This window comes from Homarus americanus, unplaced genomic scaffold (genome assembly GCF_018991925.1).
Source record: "Homarus americanus isolate GMGI-L3 unplaced genomic scaffold, GMGI_Hamer_2.0 scaffold6317, whole genome shotgun sequence".
NCBI classification, from domain to species: domain Eukaryota; kingdom Metazoa; phylum Arthropoda; class Malacostraca; order Decapoda; family Nephropidae; genus Homarus; species Homarus americanus.
Genome location: NW_024730668.1, coordinates 19,230,394 through 19,245,821, shown reverse-complemented (window position 1 = coordinate 19,245,821; position 15,428 = coordinate 19,230,394). Strand labels below are relative to the sequence as shown.

The 15,428-nt window shown below is 36.9% G+C and overlaps 1 protein-coding gene across 3 annotated transcripts in view; it reads right to left on the bottom strand.

Moving 5' to 3' along the window:
• Positions 1-1,375: 1,375 nt before the first annotated feature.
• LOC121867271 (attractin-like) overlaps positions 1,376-15,428 on the bottom strand; it is a 48,786-nt gene continuing 34,733 nt past the window's right edge. For 2 of the 3 annotated variants that reach the window (XM_042367137.1, XM_042367140.1), the window contains 7 exons: positions 14,171-14,317; positions 11,077-11,241; positions 10,651-10,861; positions 10,250-10,328; positions 9,509-9,910; positions 9,197-9,311; positions 1,376-8,736 (listed from right to left, as the gene is read on the bottom strand). In XM_042367137.1, coding sequence (XP_042223071.1) covers positions 8,582-8,736; positions 9,197-9,311; positions 9,509-9,910; positions 10,250-10,328; positions 10,651-10,861; positions 11,077-11,241; positions 14,171-14,317 — 1,274 coding nt within the window. In that variant the 3' untranslated portion in view covers positions 1,376-8,581. The remainder of the gene's footprint in view (positions 8,737-9,196; positions 9,312-9,508; positions 9,911-10,249; positions 10,329-10,650; positions 10,862-11,076; positions 11,242-14,170; positions 14,318-15,428) is intronic. The other variant, XM_042367139.1, reaches the window with a different exon arrangement.

Below are 15,428 nucleotides of genomic sequence, written 5' to 3'. Positions count from 1 at the left end.
ACTGTTCAGCCTAGAAGCAGCAGACCCAGTACAGTATATAAGCCACACCCAAAGATTGAAAGAGAATGGATGATGAAATCTATTGACAAAATGAAGAATAATTGCAGAAATGTTGAAAGGATGACAATTATTTATGCTTGATTGAATTGAAATGAGAATGGTGAAATATATGTGTAATGTTCGGTTAAGAGATAGAAAACTGTTCAGAGTTAATGGGGTGGCTGGGCATTGGTGAGCTACCCTCAGGTGTTCATAGCTGACTCAAGCAAGCATGGAAAATGGCTATAGAATAGTTTGATGACTATGATCTCACTTGTTTCACATTATTCACAAATTTATCCTCAGACTCCCAAACAATTCTCTAACATTTGTCACTTCTCTTCCAAATCATTCACTCATGTCACCTACAGCAGCAGACTAACCTTTCATTGTTATCCTGTGTCATTATTCACACACGTTTTACTGTACTGTTTTATGAAGTAATTGATCATGATAAATCTGGATTACCTTTATCTTGCAGGTGTTTGTTGGCTCGTCATTACACCAACCCAGCAGAGAAGTGATGCACAATGATTGTTATTTAAATTCTTTTTTTAGGTTTATTTAGAAGTATGAGAAGTTTCAGTGACCAAACTATCTCAATTTCTTGTCTAGGCTTTTATCAGTATTATAAACAGTAGTGCAAAAGAAATAAAATAAAATATTCATTAACAATTTATAATGCACCCACTTTAAGTTTTAGAGATAGTAATCTTAAATACAGTTCAGTATGTAAGAAATAGAGTGCACACTGTACACTACAGTATATATATTTAAAGGTGGACTAACAGTCACCTGCCCAACGAATTACTGCACAGTATACAGGTACAGTACAGGTAATCCTGGAGAAAATCTCATAACATTCATAAAATAGAACTCTAACAAAGCAGCCTGTTGGTACAGTATTTACTCTTGGAAACCTATTCATTGTTTGTCAAGGAGACTTTAACAGTTTCTGTCTTCTCATTGTATTTCTGCTGCCAATAGCTACATTACACAGCATATACTGTACTGTACATATGCACATCTGATACACACTGTAGCTCCCCAAATGGTAACTGTTTTCAAGACATCACAGACAGGTATTGACCCCCACATACAGGTACAGTACTATGTTATATTCTAGTTCAGTGGTGAAAGTACAATACAGTACAATACAATACAGTACAGTACAGTACAGTACAGTAAAGTACAGTAGTGGTTACTTTATTTTTCTGGTTGGGAGACTGGAAGGTATCAGTGATTTACATTGGGAAATAAAGGCCCAATGCTCAGCCCAGCCCAGCCCAGCACAGCACCTTCTCTCTTTACAAGAATAAGGAATGAAAACTTCTGAAACATAAGTTGGCTTTTATTAGCAAAATTGTTTTACAGCAGTGAAGGAATAAGATTATTTTATTATCAACAAACAATAAAAGCTGCTGCAGTAACCACAGACATCAAGTGCATTGAGGGACTTTTATCACAGCCGCAACTAATTGCAAAATGTTTCATTTCTCTTCATGGTAACTCTGGTGGCTTACACAGTTAGTCAATCATCAAATATATCTGCTCAGTATTAGACAAACCACACCGTACAACAAATTGCAAGTTACGGCTGTGAATTAAGCCAGGCCCTGGAATGAAAATATTTATGCAATTACACGAGAATGAAATGAGCCAAATGAGGCTCTTCATTTGATGTATTTACAATGGACAAGAGAGAAAATGCTTAGACTTGTACAATGATCCAAAAGCCAGATCAAGAAGTAAATAAAGACTGCTTGAGACAAAGGTCAACCTCCCTTACCCAATAATATGCAAATTCGTGATCTACAATATTATATATACCTTCCTGAGCACTTTCTCCGGATGATTTTGAGATTGCAATAAACTGGACTGTAACAAGAAACTGACTGCAGCAAAACAAACAAAGACCTAGAAGTAAAGTGTTACTAGAGGTTTTACATGACCCATTTTACCTGGTAGACCCAACTAGCTCAATCTAAACTTATGAAAGGATATTGCAGATTCAACTTTTTTTTCCTACATAACATAGCCAAAGGGCTATACAATACAATACAAAAAAAAAAAAATCCATATTCACTAATTGGTATTTCATCTCGGCTATATCAGAAACGTACCCTAAAAGCTGTATACAAAGATGGGAAGACAGAAGTCACACTCACTGTAGGGTAAGCCAAAGTGGCTCTTCTGATGGGAACAATTGCAACTCAGGACTAGATGTCACAAAACGTTCATCTCTAAAAAATATGAGTGAAAATCCTCAATAAAAAAATGGACCCTTAAAAGTACTAGTATGCCATAATAAAAATTGTATTTGTCCCTTCCCTTCCCCCTGTCCTATACACAAGTTATATAAGAGTAATTTATGAAGCCCCTTGAAGTATTGTGAAGTGACATGCCAAAGGACTCACGTTATGGGATTGCCGCATGTCATATACAGTACATTTATAATCTTTGGTACACAGTGCATCTATCTTCAGTGCCTTAATGAATTGTGATGCATTGACTTAAGGTTTAAAAATCAATAATAGACTATTTTCTTCAACTTAACAATCAATATACAAAATTAAAAAGGAATAAAAAATATAGTATACTGCATACAGAACAGTACGTGTTACACATAAAACTGATCATTGCTTTGTGAGCTAAGCACAGTGTCCTGCATCACCCTCAACCACATTAATACAACTTTGTCCATCTTATAAAAGTTCAAAGTGGAAAAGAAAGATATTACAGCATGTACAGTACAGTATACACAAGACCAAGTTCTGAAACATAAAAGGCTATCAATTTCAACTGCAGAAGCAACTTGCATCCCCAATATTGCCAACATGTCAATACAGTACAGCATCAATCTCTCACTTGTGTCATGGTACAGTACTGCCGACTCTACACTTTCAATCGTCTATAACAGTACAAACATATCTTTGAGAGAGGAGGAAGTTCAAATACGCTTAAATATTTAATAAGTATGTTTACAATATTATTATTATTAGGAAAATCTGGTGGAGTTTGGGGTAGTTTAGTGAATTATGATAATTGCATGTCTTCCCATTCCTACTGGGCTTTAGGGGACAGAGATGAATTTAAAGTCTTATAATTATCAGTTACTGAATAAATTGTCTTTAAATGTCACAAATTACTGCTTCAACTTCGTGGTATATAATTTATCTTAAACTACTATATAACTGTTTTCAAAATATATTACAGTACAACATTTTAGAATAAAAAAGTATTCTCGTTTCTCAGTAAAATTACTAATCATAAAATATGTTACCACACCAGATCAAATTATCTAGTGACGGTCAGTCATTAATAACAAATAAATAATACAGACCAGCCTCTCTTATTTCAAGTAAATTTGCTAAGGTTTAGCTGTGCAATTTAATATTATGATGGTAATACCTTGTAAACTATAATTCTTGTTCAGTATCATTAAAATAAACAATTGTTCATAACTCACAAACAACAATGAACAAGTTACAGTGATTAAAACTGAATCATTGAGAACTTAAAAGTTTGACAATATCCAAAACACTTCAGAAACTAACTATAATTTCTTTTCACCAGTTTTCATATCCAATAAACTGTCTCGAGTGCTACAGCAAACACAATACAGTATCTATAATAACAGTTGTTGTTGTTATCCCTTACTTTACATGAAACTGAAGCTAATGAACCTCAGGTATTTTGATAACTGGAAATTGTGTTGAAGGATTGTCTTTACAGGTTGTGCGTACAAGTGGGTAGGGCGGTGGTGTAATGTTGTGTAGGGCGGTGGTGTAATCGTGACAAACAGTAGTGGCTTTTAGGGAGAGTTAGATATTGTATTGACATTGGTTAAGGAAGGGTGGTAACCATAAAGGAACCTGGAAATCTATACAGTATTCTCATATTTATAGGTTGTGTGGTTATTGAGATACTGTACTCTCCAGCATAATGTTTGATGGGAGGAAGTTGTGAAGGTGTTTGTAGATCATTGTGTTGGTAGGTATAGGTGGGATACTGTTGAGTGTAGTGTAGTGCTGAGATGAAGTGTTTAGCCTGGAGGTCAGGGTGGTCTTCTATGGGGAGAATTCCTGAATCACAAGGTAGGTAGGTGTCTAATACTTACGGTTTCAGCACAACCTGATATAGTTCTGCATTTTTTTATTTGTGGGGGGGGGGGATCTTATGAAGCTTCAAGCTATTGCAGTATGTAAACAGTCATACAAATATTCACTCAAGAAAAGAATACATCGCATCACACAAGCACAAGTTAAACAATGAAAAACTGTAAAAAAAAAAAAAAAATACGTAAGTGTGAGACTTTTTTTCTAAGCACAACTTAGTTGAAAATAAAATAAATTTGTGCAACTTTCAGCAGTGAGCATTTTTTCTGAATGATGAACAATATAGCTGAGTGACAAGTGACAATAAATTTCCAGAAACAAAGTAGTAAATGTATGGTGCTATCACCTTTGGCATCATGGTAGCTGTCCTCAATAACTGATACAGTTGTCTCAAAACTAAACCAAATATGAAAAACCCAATAAACAACTTTCCTCCAGCCACACTATAGTCAACACTGTGGTATGATACACAGCATATAAAAAAATAAAACTGTTGACACCGAAATACATTTTCCTTTTTGCCATTTAGACTAAGACAAGAATATCAATCAAGTTAATACTGTACCTCTTTTGAGACAAACTTGGGTAAAGTATTAGTTTTCTTCCTTGTGTGACCTATTCCATCCTGATGCACCATAACTCAAGGCAAACTTATGAACTCCCAGTCACCTTTAACATAAACATCTCATAGTCCTGCAGTAAAGTGTTATTTCTTGCACTGCCCTCCAAAGATCATAAAAACAACAGTGCAGCAATAATGGTGGTCATATACAATTAAAATGTACCACATGTCAGTTGTCCCACAAACGTAATGCACAACAACATGTAAAAGTTCTTCATATAAGTATTTTGTCTTACAGACATACAAAAAAAAAATTCTGATATATATAAATATATATATATATATATATATATATATATATATATATATATATATTATATATATATACAGAAAATAATAGCTGCATTATATCAGAAGCACAATACTTTTGGTTCCCTCATCATATTACAGGTTTTATAACATCTATTACTGTACTCTGTTGATAACATACAAGTAATAAGTTATTGTACTCCTAACACTTGGACTACCAGTTTGGAAAAAGATATCCACAGTTAGGTAGAACTGGTAATGACTGCACAACATACAGTCCCCACAGCTCACTCATTCTACTCACCAATTTCACAATTTTTGACATAACTTACCAACTTCGCAATAATGTTCCTAGCATGAGTAAAGTGACATATACACCCTTCATGTTCACCATATCACTGTATCAATTGGCCCAGTTATAATCCCTTACTGGTCTATCAACTGTTAACAACCCAACCCTGTTCAAGAATTAACTTAATAGCAATTATTACATACAATAACACCTCACTCAGTCACACTTCAGAGTTCACATTTTTTTATATATTGTTTTAATATATTAATTTCACAGTTTTCTGACAATACTGTATTAAAAAAAATAAAAATGGTAAAAAAAAATATAAATTTGATCAAACCAACTATTGGCATGTGGTGGTGTCCCATGCATCATAATTTACACAATAAATCGTCTGCAAGTCTTCAGTCCCTAAGGAGTGTGAGTTTCTGAGGTTTTACTGTATTTCAAGCAATTATTACATTCTATTAAGAGACTTTCTAAAGATTTGACCATAATCCTAGCGATCAGATCACATTGTTGAGGTGATACATTTGAATGAACACTTTACCCAAAGGCCCACAACCATTATAATATATATGTAGTCCAGTCTGGTATACAGCACAGTGCAGTATACCCAAGTCCAGTAATCCACATAAAAACAATAAATAAATAGTATTACCAATCAATCCTGCTTCTACCACACTTTGCACTACACTACTGTACTGCTGAACACATGGACATAGTTCCTCAACAAAAGACTGGGTCAAATTGGTTATCCACTCCAAGCAAAGCAGAGGAGAAACTGCAGAAACTTACCACGGGTCAGCAATATGAAGCCTTGAGTGGCTGCTCATTAGTGTCTCCTGAACACAGCTCTTACAATGGAGAATTATCACATGGCTGAGATTCAATGAGACAGTCTGCACACAACTTGGTCTGCAGTGTCTTATAATAATAAAGGCTAAATAAATAATATATTTATATATATTACATCATGATTTGAAGTCTTAATATTATTGTTCAATATGTACATCCATTATCTCCTAAACCATAACAACAAAATATTTGAGCCACATAAAATGAAATCCACATCTATCAAGGCAGCTTTTAAGATCTAAGAAAATAGAATATAAAATTTTGCCATGATAAAAACAATGCCCTGCTGCAAAATGCATAGGCATTCAAGACTATTATTCATACACAAGACTGGATAATGCCAGTACACTATAGACATATCCCAAATTAAATTAAATTAAAAAAAGAAAAGTGTCAACAAAATAAAAGACATTATTTACAAGCATGTTAATCACACTCTTAATAGCCCTCACCACCACACACACACAACCACTGGCTGTGTTCATAGTGCACAGTGACCATCACAGATTCTGAGCCACACCTACAATTTATATTACCACTATCAAACCGAACACACAACCGCATCTCTCGCACATTGCCTTATATACGGACTTCTATTCACATAACCTTCTGTAAACCGTTAGGTACGATCTGTGATGCCACGAATTCTTTAAAAAAAAATGACAAAAACTTTTATTTCATCAGCAGCATACCGACTACAAGTTTCCCACCAGCACACTACTTTATCATTAACAAAGAAGCATCGAAACTACAAGTTTGTGTACTAATACTGCAGTCCATCAAAAGGAACCTTACCATTCCATGCCTAATACACAAAGTTTAAATGAATACTTTGTAACTACAGTATAATATTAATCTTAGGCAACCCTGCTTTGAGTGTAAGACATAGCATACACATTATATATGAAGATATATAATAGCTACCTTATTTGATTTTCTATATTTTTCCTCCTGTGCCACTAGAGTACACCTTTACTATCAATGACGGTTGTTATTTGATCTTCACGGTGATTCAGAAGCTTCACTGAATACAACTCCATGACCTTGGTAACTGACCGCCATGGAATTAATGCCTAATGCAAGAACACATTACAGTATTCAGTATATTTGATCTATGCTGTTTCTCTCAGTAACAAGCTCAGGTATAAACAACTACATATTTACGTCACCTATCAATTATTTGGACAAGCCAACAATGGAAGTATTAAATGTTACTTGAAGTTACAATAAAATATAACTACACAGTCTAACTTTTGTCTAATCTATACCAACCATTCTCCAATATTATGATTCCCAGTTACCGGCTACTTACACCACTCCGTATTAATATTTACTCATCTTATCAGTGTGGTAAATATGAGGCTCACTCCATCTGGTTCATCACCATCAAAAGTACAATGGTAGTGTTAAAGAAAACTATCAAAACACATACCAGACACTCCTTCAATACCAAGGCTAACGTTTAATTCTCAGACACCGACTACCCGAGGACTTAATAATGTGACACGTTGCCCCATAGTCTCCTATCACTTTCACTTGGAGACGAATACAATTAACTTTTTCACTTATTAATTTGCAGATCTCTTCCATCACGACTACCTGTGAAAAGTATTTATATCACCTATATGAACGTTCCTTAAATTCTAATTGCGTTAAAACAATTGCAAACCGAATGAATTTAACGTCAGTGAGAGAATTAAAAACCTTAGCACCTACTGGTATGGGGAGCACCTGCCACCGCTCCAACAATAACACGGCCCCGATCACTGGTTTGCACGTGAGTCAACAGTGTGTCCTCTCTTTATGACATACATACTGATACAAGTATGAATCAACAATGTATATCTTTTTATGGATCCATATTGGAAACATCAAGGCACAAATAACAGTGTTCGAGGCATCTGAATACAGCTGTATGTGTACTAGATTTCACCATCTTTGACTATATGAATATCTTTCTGGTTGAGAGGGAAAAAACGTTTTTTTAGGAACATTGTAAAGTATTCCAAAGACCGTAGTACAGTGCTGTACTGCCAATTTGCAATCGTGTCACTTAATTAAAACAAAATATATTCTCACTCGATTAACAGTGATATTACTAAAACAGCCGATCAAGAATTTAATATTAACTTTAAATTTAACTGTTTTCATTTAATCTGAAATGATTTTCTGAATTTTGACCAACCAAAATTTATCTTCTGGGAAAAAACAAAAAACAAAAACAGGTGTTCCATCTATCAACTATAACTAAAACGGAGGAGAGTTTCCCACAAGGTTTTCCATATGTTAGGTATTGTACACAAAATTAATCCAGGAGGAAAATGGACAATGGCAAATATCTAGACACAACACATATGAAATTCAGTAATGTGTATATATTGGTGGAGGGTGGCGAGGCAGGTGTTAAATACATGTGTCAGGTGAATGGCTGGAATAAGGTTGCTTTCCTCTTGATGTTTTATTTTTGTTGACGTCCCCTTTAGCTAGTGTTATGGGGTCGTTGCTACACTTGCGTGGATTACCGAGAGTCACAAGTGTGCTGGCAATCGCCAAACCACCTGGGGAAAAAAATATGTAGATCAGTTTCATGAATCAAAAAATTATCTTACATTATATCAATATAACTTTTCAACATGCAACATCCCACCAACAATTTCTTTTTTAATAAGTGAAGTTCTACATCTTGTACAGTCACTCAAAACCTATCTATACAAAATTGTGTTGAGAAAATATGACACAACGGACGAAAGATTTTGACGACCCTACCAAAACAACAGGAGTCGCAGTGTTCATTCTGAAATTCATCGATCACCCCAAGTAGAGATAGTTTTTTGGGTTACTGTACAAGCTGAACACCTCCGGTAGTGATGTATTAAGATGTGCAGGTAGCTTTTACATCACCTTTATATACTTTTCTCAGGAATATAAACCACTGTACCTTTACCATTAACACTAAAAGAGGGAGACCTGTAGATGAAGTGCCACATTAATACTGCTGGGATTTGGGACATACAGTACCTGGGTGTCCTATGGGTGTATAAGGTTCTCCGCCAGTGGGAAGTTGCACGAGGAGGGAGAGGACGGCAGCACGGTTACCACAGCACGGCTCCAAGGCAATGGGACTTGGGTTGACCTAGAAAATAAATAATATTCCTCAATCTGCATCATTAAAAAAGAATCTTGAATGTAAACATTTGAATCTTTTGGATATGAATAAAAATATAAATTTTGCCAATGGGCTTTTAATGCAATATGTCATTTGACAAAAGTGAAAACCTATAAAAATTTAAAAATAAAATATAATATATAAAAAATCTGCCAATACTGTACCTTCTTCTTTATCTTGAGTGTGTTGAGACTGTCTAACAAATCAGAGGAGAGACTGTCTGGTGATGTTGAATTGGGGATGACTTTATTGGCACTGTTGTTACAAAATTTTGAATTATCTTTGTTTGAAGCCTTTGTGATGACATTGGAAGAAAGACAGGGGATGGCAGTGGAGGTGGCATTGGGCATGGCCCCATTTGTTCCCGTTACACAGCAATTGCTTGTGACTGTGTTGGTCGTAGAGGTCGTTATGGAGGTGGTTGTTGTAGTAGTAGGAGTGGAGTCGTTAGTGTCCAGGACCTCAGCGTCCGCACCCCTCGGATACAGTTCCAGAAGAATGGGGCGGAATGGACGAGACGCCATGGCTTCCATCTCAACCAACAGACGCTGTTGGGGTCGTAGTGGCTATCATTAATGATGTGTGCCGTAGACGTGATGAAAGTTATCGTATAGGGAGGAAACGCTACGCTAATTACCTTTAAGAACCAACACTTCACGCACCATATATTAACCTAGCCTTAATGAATTCTCTCTCTCTCTCTCTCTCTCTCCCATAGTTATTTCTCTACCACCTCTTTGCCTCTCCACTAACAGAACCCAGAAGTTGTCACTGTGGGGAATTATTCTGTTATGATGTGTTGATATAACTACCAGCTACATCAATGCCCCTGGACAAAGCTAATCCTTCTCACCTGGTGAATACTTGCTGACTAACTCTGAAAAATGGCATAAGGATATAGTTACCTGTCTCCTGGTATAGATGTCGTATTTCTGTTTTATTTTCCATAGTATTGCAGCCAAAGTTAACAACACTAAAAAACATCTGAAACAGCAAAATAACATAGTATTAATGTCATGTACAGCCAGAACATTAAAAGAAGCAGTACAGTATCATAAAAAAAAAAAAGTTAAGTAAAGAATCTTAACCCCCCCCAAAAAAAAAATTACTCAAACATTTAATAGTACTTTTAACTAGATTCTAACATACATACATACATACAGTACAAACATAAACATACATACAATCTAGCATATGCATACATACAAACATACATACATAAACATACCTGTACATACATACTTACATATGCATACATACTTACATAAATACATACATAGAAATGAAGCAACACAATAATACTTACAAGGAAAATATGGAAAAAAACTGAATTAGATCAAGTTTAGGATGTTGGGAGAAAGACACAACAATCTCTATAGGAGGAGTAAAGTTATAGACGTAGACGTGAAAGGTCGTGTTGTTATCTGCTGATCCGAAAGTGTAGTCCGAGGCGCTGAATCTCCGCTTAATTCTCGTACCTGTGTAGTTGCGTATTATCCACGACTCATGACTCCGAGCTGAAAGTGACGACAGAGACAAATAACACTAATGCAAAAGTCCTCCATATACACTACTACAATGTAAGATGACTAACTTTTAATCCAATGGATGCCATTTTTAATATTCTATTTGGTTAACCTGTATCTAGTACTATAAGAGATGTTTTATAATTTATATTAAACAGCTTAAATCCTAACCTAACCAAATGAAAAAAAAAAACACAGTCACTAACTTGTTTTCGAAGATATTTTAATTTTTGTGGCTTTGGAGCAGTAAATGTCGAAGTCAGTGTCTACATCACTCTTGGTTGGTACGTTGAAGAAGTTGATTTGACGTATGTGACGATCTTCGATTTTGGAAAGGTTGAATGTGAACTGGTAGTCAATTTGAAGGTCATCTGGGGGTGACACAAAAAATACTTACTGTACTGTATGTAGCATGATTAGGATTTTTCATGATACCTGAATTTGTTAGTATGAAAATCTGCAAAAATCTGAGAATCAATATTCTTAACTTTAGCACATTGTCTCTTCACTTGTTACTATCCTGTTCATAATAAATGTGTGCATTTGTTTTTACATGGAGAATATCAGCCATGATGCGGCCCCTTACATTACAGGTGTATATTTTTAAATCCACACACAGTACATGTCAAAGTAGTCGACTCATGGCACCTGTTACCTCAAGCGGTACATAATTATGATGACATATAAACAAATGTTATGTTAGGCTGTAAGTCATGTCATGTTTATTGGGCGTGCTTGCCCGTATACAGTATGTAGAGTGTTGAGATGGTTGAGGATGAGAGACCTAGAGGAGGTGAGGGTTGGGGAGGTGGCAATGTGTATCACTGTAGCTATTCAGACCAGAGGCAACACCTAACCTGGTTTCTCTTGAGACTTTCAACATGTAAGTTTAACTGGTACTTATTGTGTACACAGGTAGACTGTGTCCTTTGCTTCGTTTATCATTGTGACGACATAATACAATAATATGGAAACTTAAGTACTCATTATAAGTGTTAAGTTTAGACTGATTACATAGCTATGATTGTTATGTAAATATATATTGGATTAGACATTCATGTGATTGCCTATGTATGTTTTATGTGAAATACTAAAAGGAATTGTATCCAACACGTTTCACCAAATTATAATGTTTGAGTCCAACGTTACAAGTTTCAATAAATCCACTAATCGTCTGATTGGCGGTTATAGTCAAACGTGACGGTCTACTGTGTAGCAGAAGGAGCTAATCAGAGCTAACCAAGGTCAACCCAACTCAACCCACTGGAGGGATGTACATCCGCGTGTGTTCTCAGTGCCATGGAGTACAGTGCAATGCCCGTAGATTTATCTTGGTGATAATATTTTGAACCTTTGTTATTGAAGAAAATAATGTTGTCAGAGTGAGCTCAGCCACTCTCAGTGTAGCTTGGCTCACCAACACGCGTCACTCGAGGGACGAGTGTGTGCGTGTGGGTGTGTGTATCCAGTGGCGAGAAGTGCAGTGCAACGTCCGTATACTTCTCGCATCGATAATAGCTAAACCTGGTTACTCCAGAAAATAGTCTTGACTGAAGTGATACTGCTTTGTAAATAACCCAAATATCAATGTAAAGTTTGGAATGATATCAGGTGCGAGTGTTAGAGTGGGCTAAGTGAGTGCCTGGTCGACGGTAACGAACGCAATTCAAGTTACCTGAATAAGCAAGATGTCGGAGTGGGTCCTGAGGGCAGCGACAGTCACAAGAAAGCGATGAAGCTAAATACCACCAGCCTGAGGGCAGCGACAGTCACAAGAAAGTGACGAAGCTAAATACCATCAGCCTGAGGGCAGCGACAGTCACAAGAAAGTGACAAAGTTAAATACCACCAGCCTGAGGGCAGCGACAGTCACAAAAAAGTGACGAAGCTAAATACCATCAGCCTGAGGGCAGGCAGCGACAGTCACAAAAAAGTGACGAAGCTAAATACCATCAGCCTGAGGGCAGCCTGACAGTCACAAGAAATGACGAAAGCTAAATACCACCAGCCTGAGGGCAGCGACAGGCACAAGAAAGTGACGAAGCTAAATACCACCAGCCTGAGGGCAGCGACAGTCACAAGAAAGTGACGAAGCTAAATACCACCAGCCTGAGGCTAAATACCACCAGCCTGAGCGACAGTCACAAGACCACCAGTGACGAAACTAAATACCACCAGCCTGAGGGCAGCGACAGTCACAAGAAAGTGACGAAGCTAAATACCACCAGCCTGAGGGCAGCGACAGTCACAAGAAAGTGACAAAGCTAAATACCACCAGCCTGAGGGCAGCGACAGTCACAAGAAAGTGACGAAGCTAAATACCACCAGCCTGAGGGCAGCATAGTCACATGAATGTGACAAAGTTAAGGAGCTGACGAATATTACTAGCCTGAGGGCAGCGATAGTCACATGAAAGTGACAAACTTAAATACCAGCAGCCTGAGGGCAGCATAGTCACATGAATGTGACAAAATTAAGTATCAAAGGCCTGATCTGTTTATTGGGCGTGCTTGCCCGTATACTGTATGTAGAGTGTTGAGATGGTTGAAGATGAGAGACCTAGAGGAGGTGAGGTGTTGGGTGGTAGTAAGGGAGCTTGTTTGTGTATAATCGCCTGACTCAGCAGCCCTCACCCATCGAGAGAGGGTTGGGGAGGCGGCAATGTGTATCACTGTAGCTATTCAGACCACAGAGGCAACACCTAACCTGGTTTCTCTTGAGACTTTCAACATGTAAGTTTAACTGGTACTTATTGTGTACACAGGTAGACTGTGTCCTTTGCTTCGTTTATCATTGTGACGACATAATACAATAATATGGAAACTTAAGTACTCATTATAAGTGTTAAGTTTAGACTGATTACATAGCTATGATTGTTATGTAAATATATATTGGATTAGACATTCATGTGATTGCCTATGTATGTTTTATGTGAAATATTAAAAGGAATTGTATCCAACACGTTTGACCAAATTATAATGTTTGAGTCCAACGTTACAAGTTTCAATAAATCCACTAATCGTCTGATTGGCGGTTATAGCACCAGTTACACTTGGCAGGTATTATGAACACAGACACTGGAGACTTGCCATCTGACATGGTAGCCACCCAAGATAATTTCATGTCAAACCTCTCTCCCTTCCATGAAACAACCTGAGACTCATGAACCTTTGAACCCGAGACATCACAAATAGTTGGGTTCACTGATGGTGCACTGTGTGATGTTTCAAATTCACATGATTGATGGGACTGACAGGACTTTTTTTTTATGGTGGGTGCACAAGCCTCGAGAATACTTACAGAAGCAGGATCCTTGGAGTGGCTCACCGACATAGTTGTTCTGTGTGTCACAACGTTCACAGTGATCGCCCGTCACTCCTTTGGTGTTGCAGTTGCATCGGCCCGTCTCCCTGTTGCATGTGTCACCATGTTCATTGCACATACAAGCTGCAATTAATAAAAAGAATCATCAGCTTTTGTTTAATCATCCAGATTCCATTCACACACATTCAAATACAGGTAGTTCTGCTATAACGCGATAACTGTGTTCTTGTAAAATATCGTGTTATAGAAAATCGCGTAATAGAAATAACAGGGCTTATGGAGAAAATAGGGTTAGGTGCAGATTAATCGAAATCGAAAAAATTTAGTAGTTAGCCTAACACAAAGGATAGCACAGTCTAAATAAATGTTACATTCATATCTAATAATGAAATCATACAGTAAATGTAACACTTTACTTGATGGTGGAGAAGGGTGATTTTGAGGTTGATAAAATCGAGCTTCTCTTCAAGTGTTATATCCTTTCTTTTACGATCATCACCGGGAATTCTATCACCAGAACGCTTCTTGTTGATATTCTTCTTTACTATATTCACAGTTAATACCACAAAATTGGAGAAATAGTAAGCAAAAATCGCGTTATAGCAAACAAGCATTCGCGTTATACAAATATCGTTCCTAATTCATAAATCGCGTTATCAAAACACGCGTTATAGCAGAACTCACTGTACTCTAGTTTACGGAGGAGAGGCTTGTCTACACCCAAAAGAGGAACAAAACACCCGACTGTAATCGTGGGGCCCACTGCCTCAGAGAAGAGAATAAAGAGTGTTGTCCCTGGCTACATATGTATACTGTACAACAGACCCTCATTATTTCAGTTTGATTCTTCAATTTTTCCAGGATATACTACAGTAACCTAAATCACTTCCATTTTCCTGTAAATCCATAAAAATTAACGTAACAAACAAACTAAAATTACCCTACACCTAATACAGTACACTGAAGGTTTATGCTGGCTGCTAGAGTAAATTACTGCACCTGAACAACAAAGGTCTTAAAAGCATAACGAGGTTAGTGATCATTGTATATTACTTTTCAAAAACTGAAGAGTTGAAGAGGTTCATTAATGTGTGACAGTTGATTGGTTATATGAGCCCATATTCTGAGGTCACCCTGGTCATGACACCAAGAACAAGCTATCCTTTTAAACCTCACCTAATCTAACTCAACCTAACCTAACCCAACCTAATCTAACTTAACCTCACCTAACCTC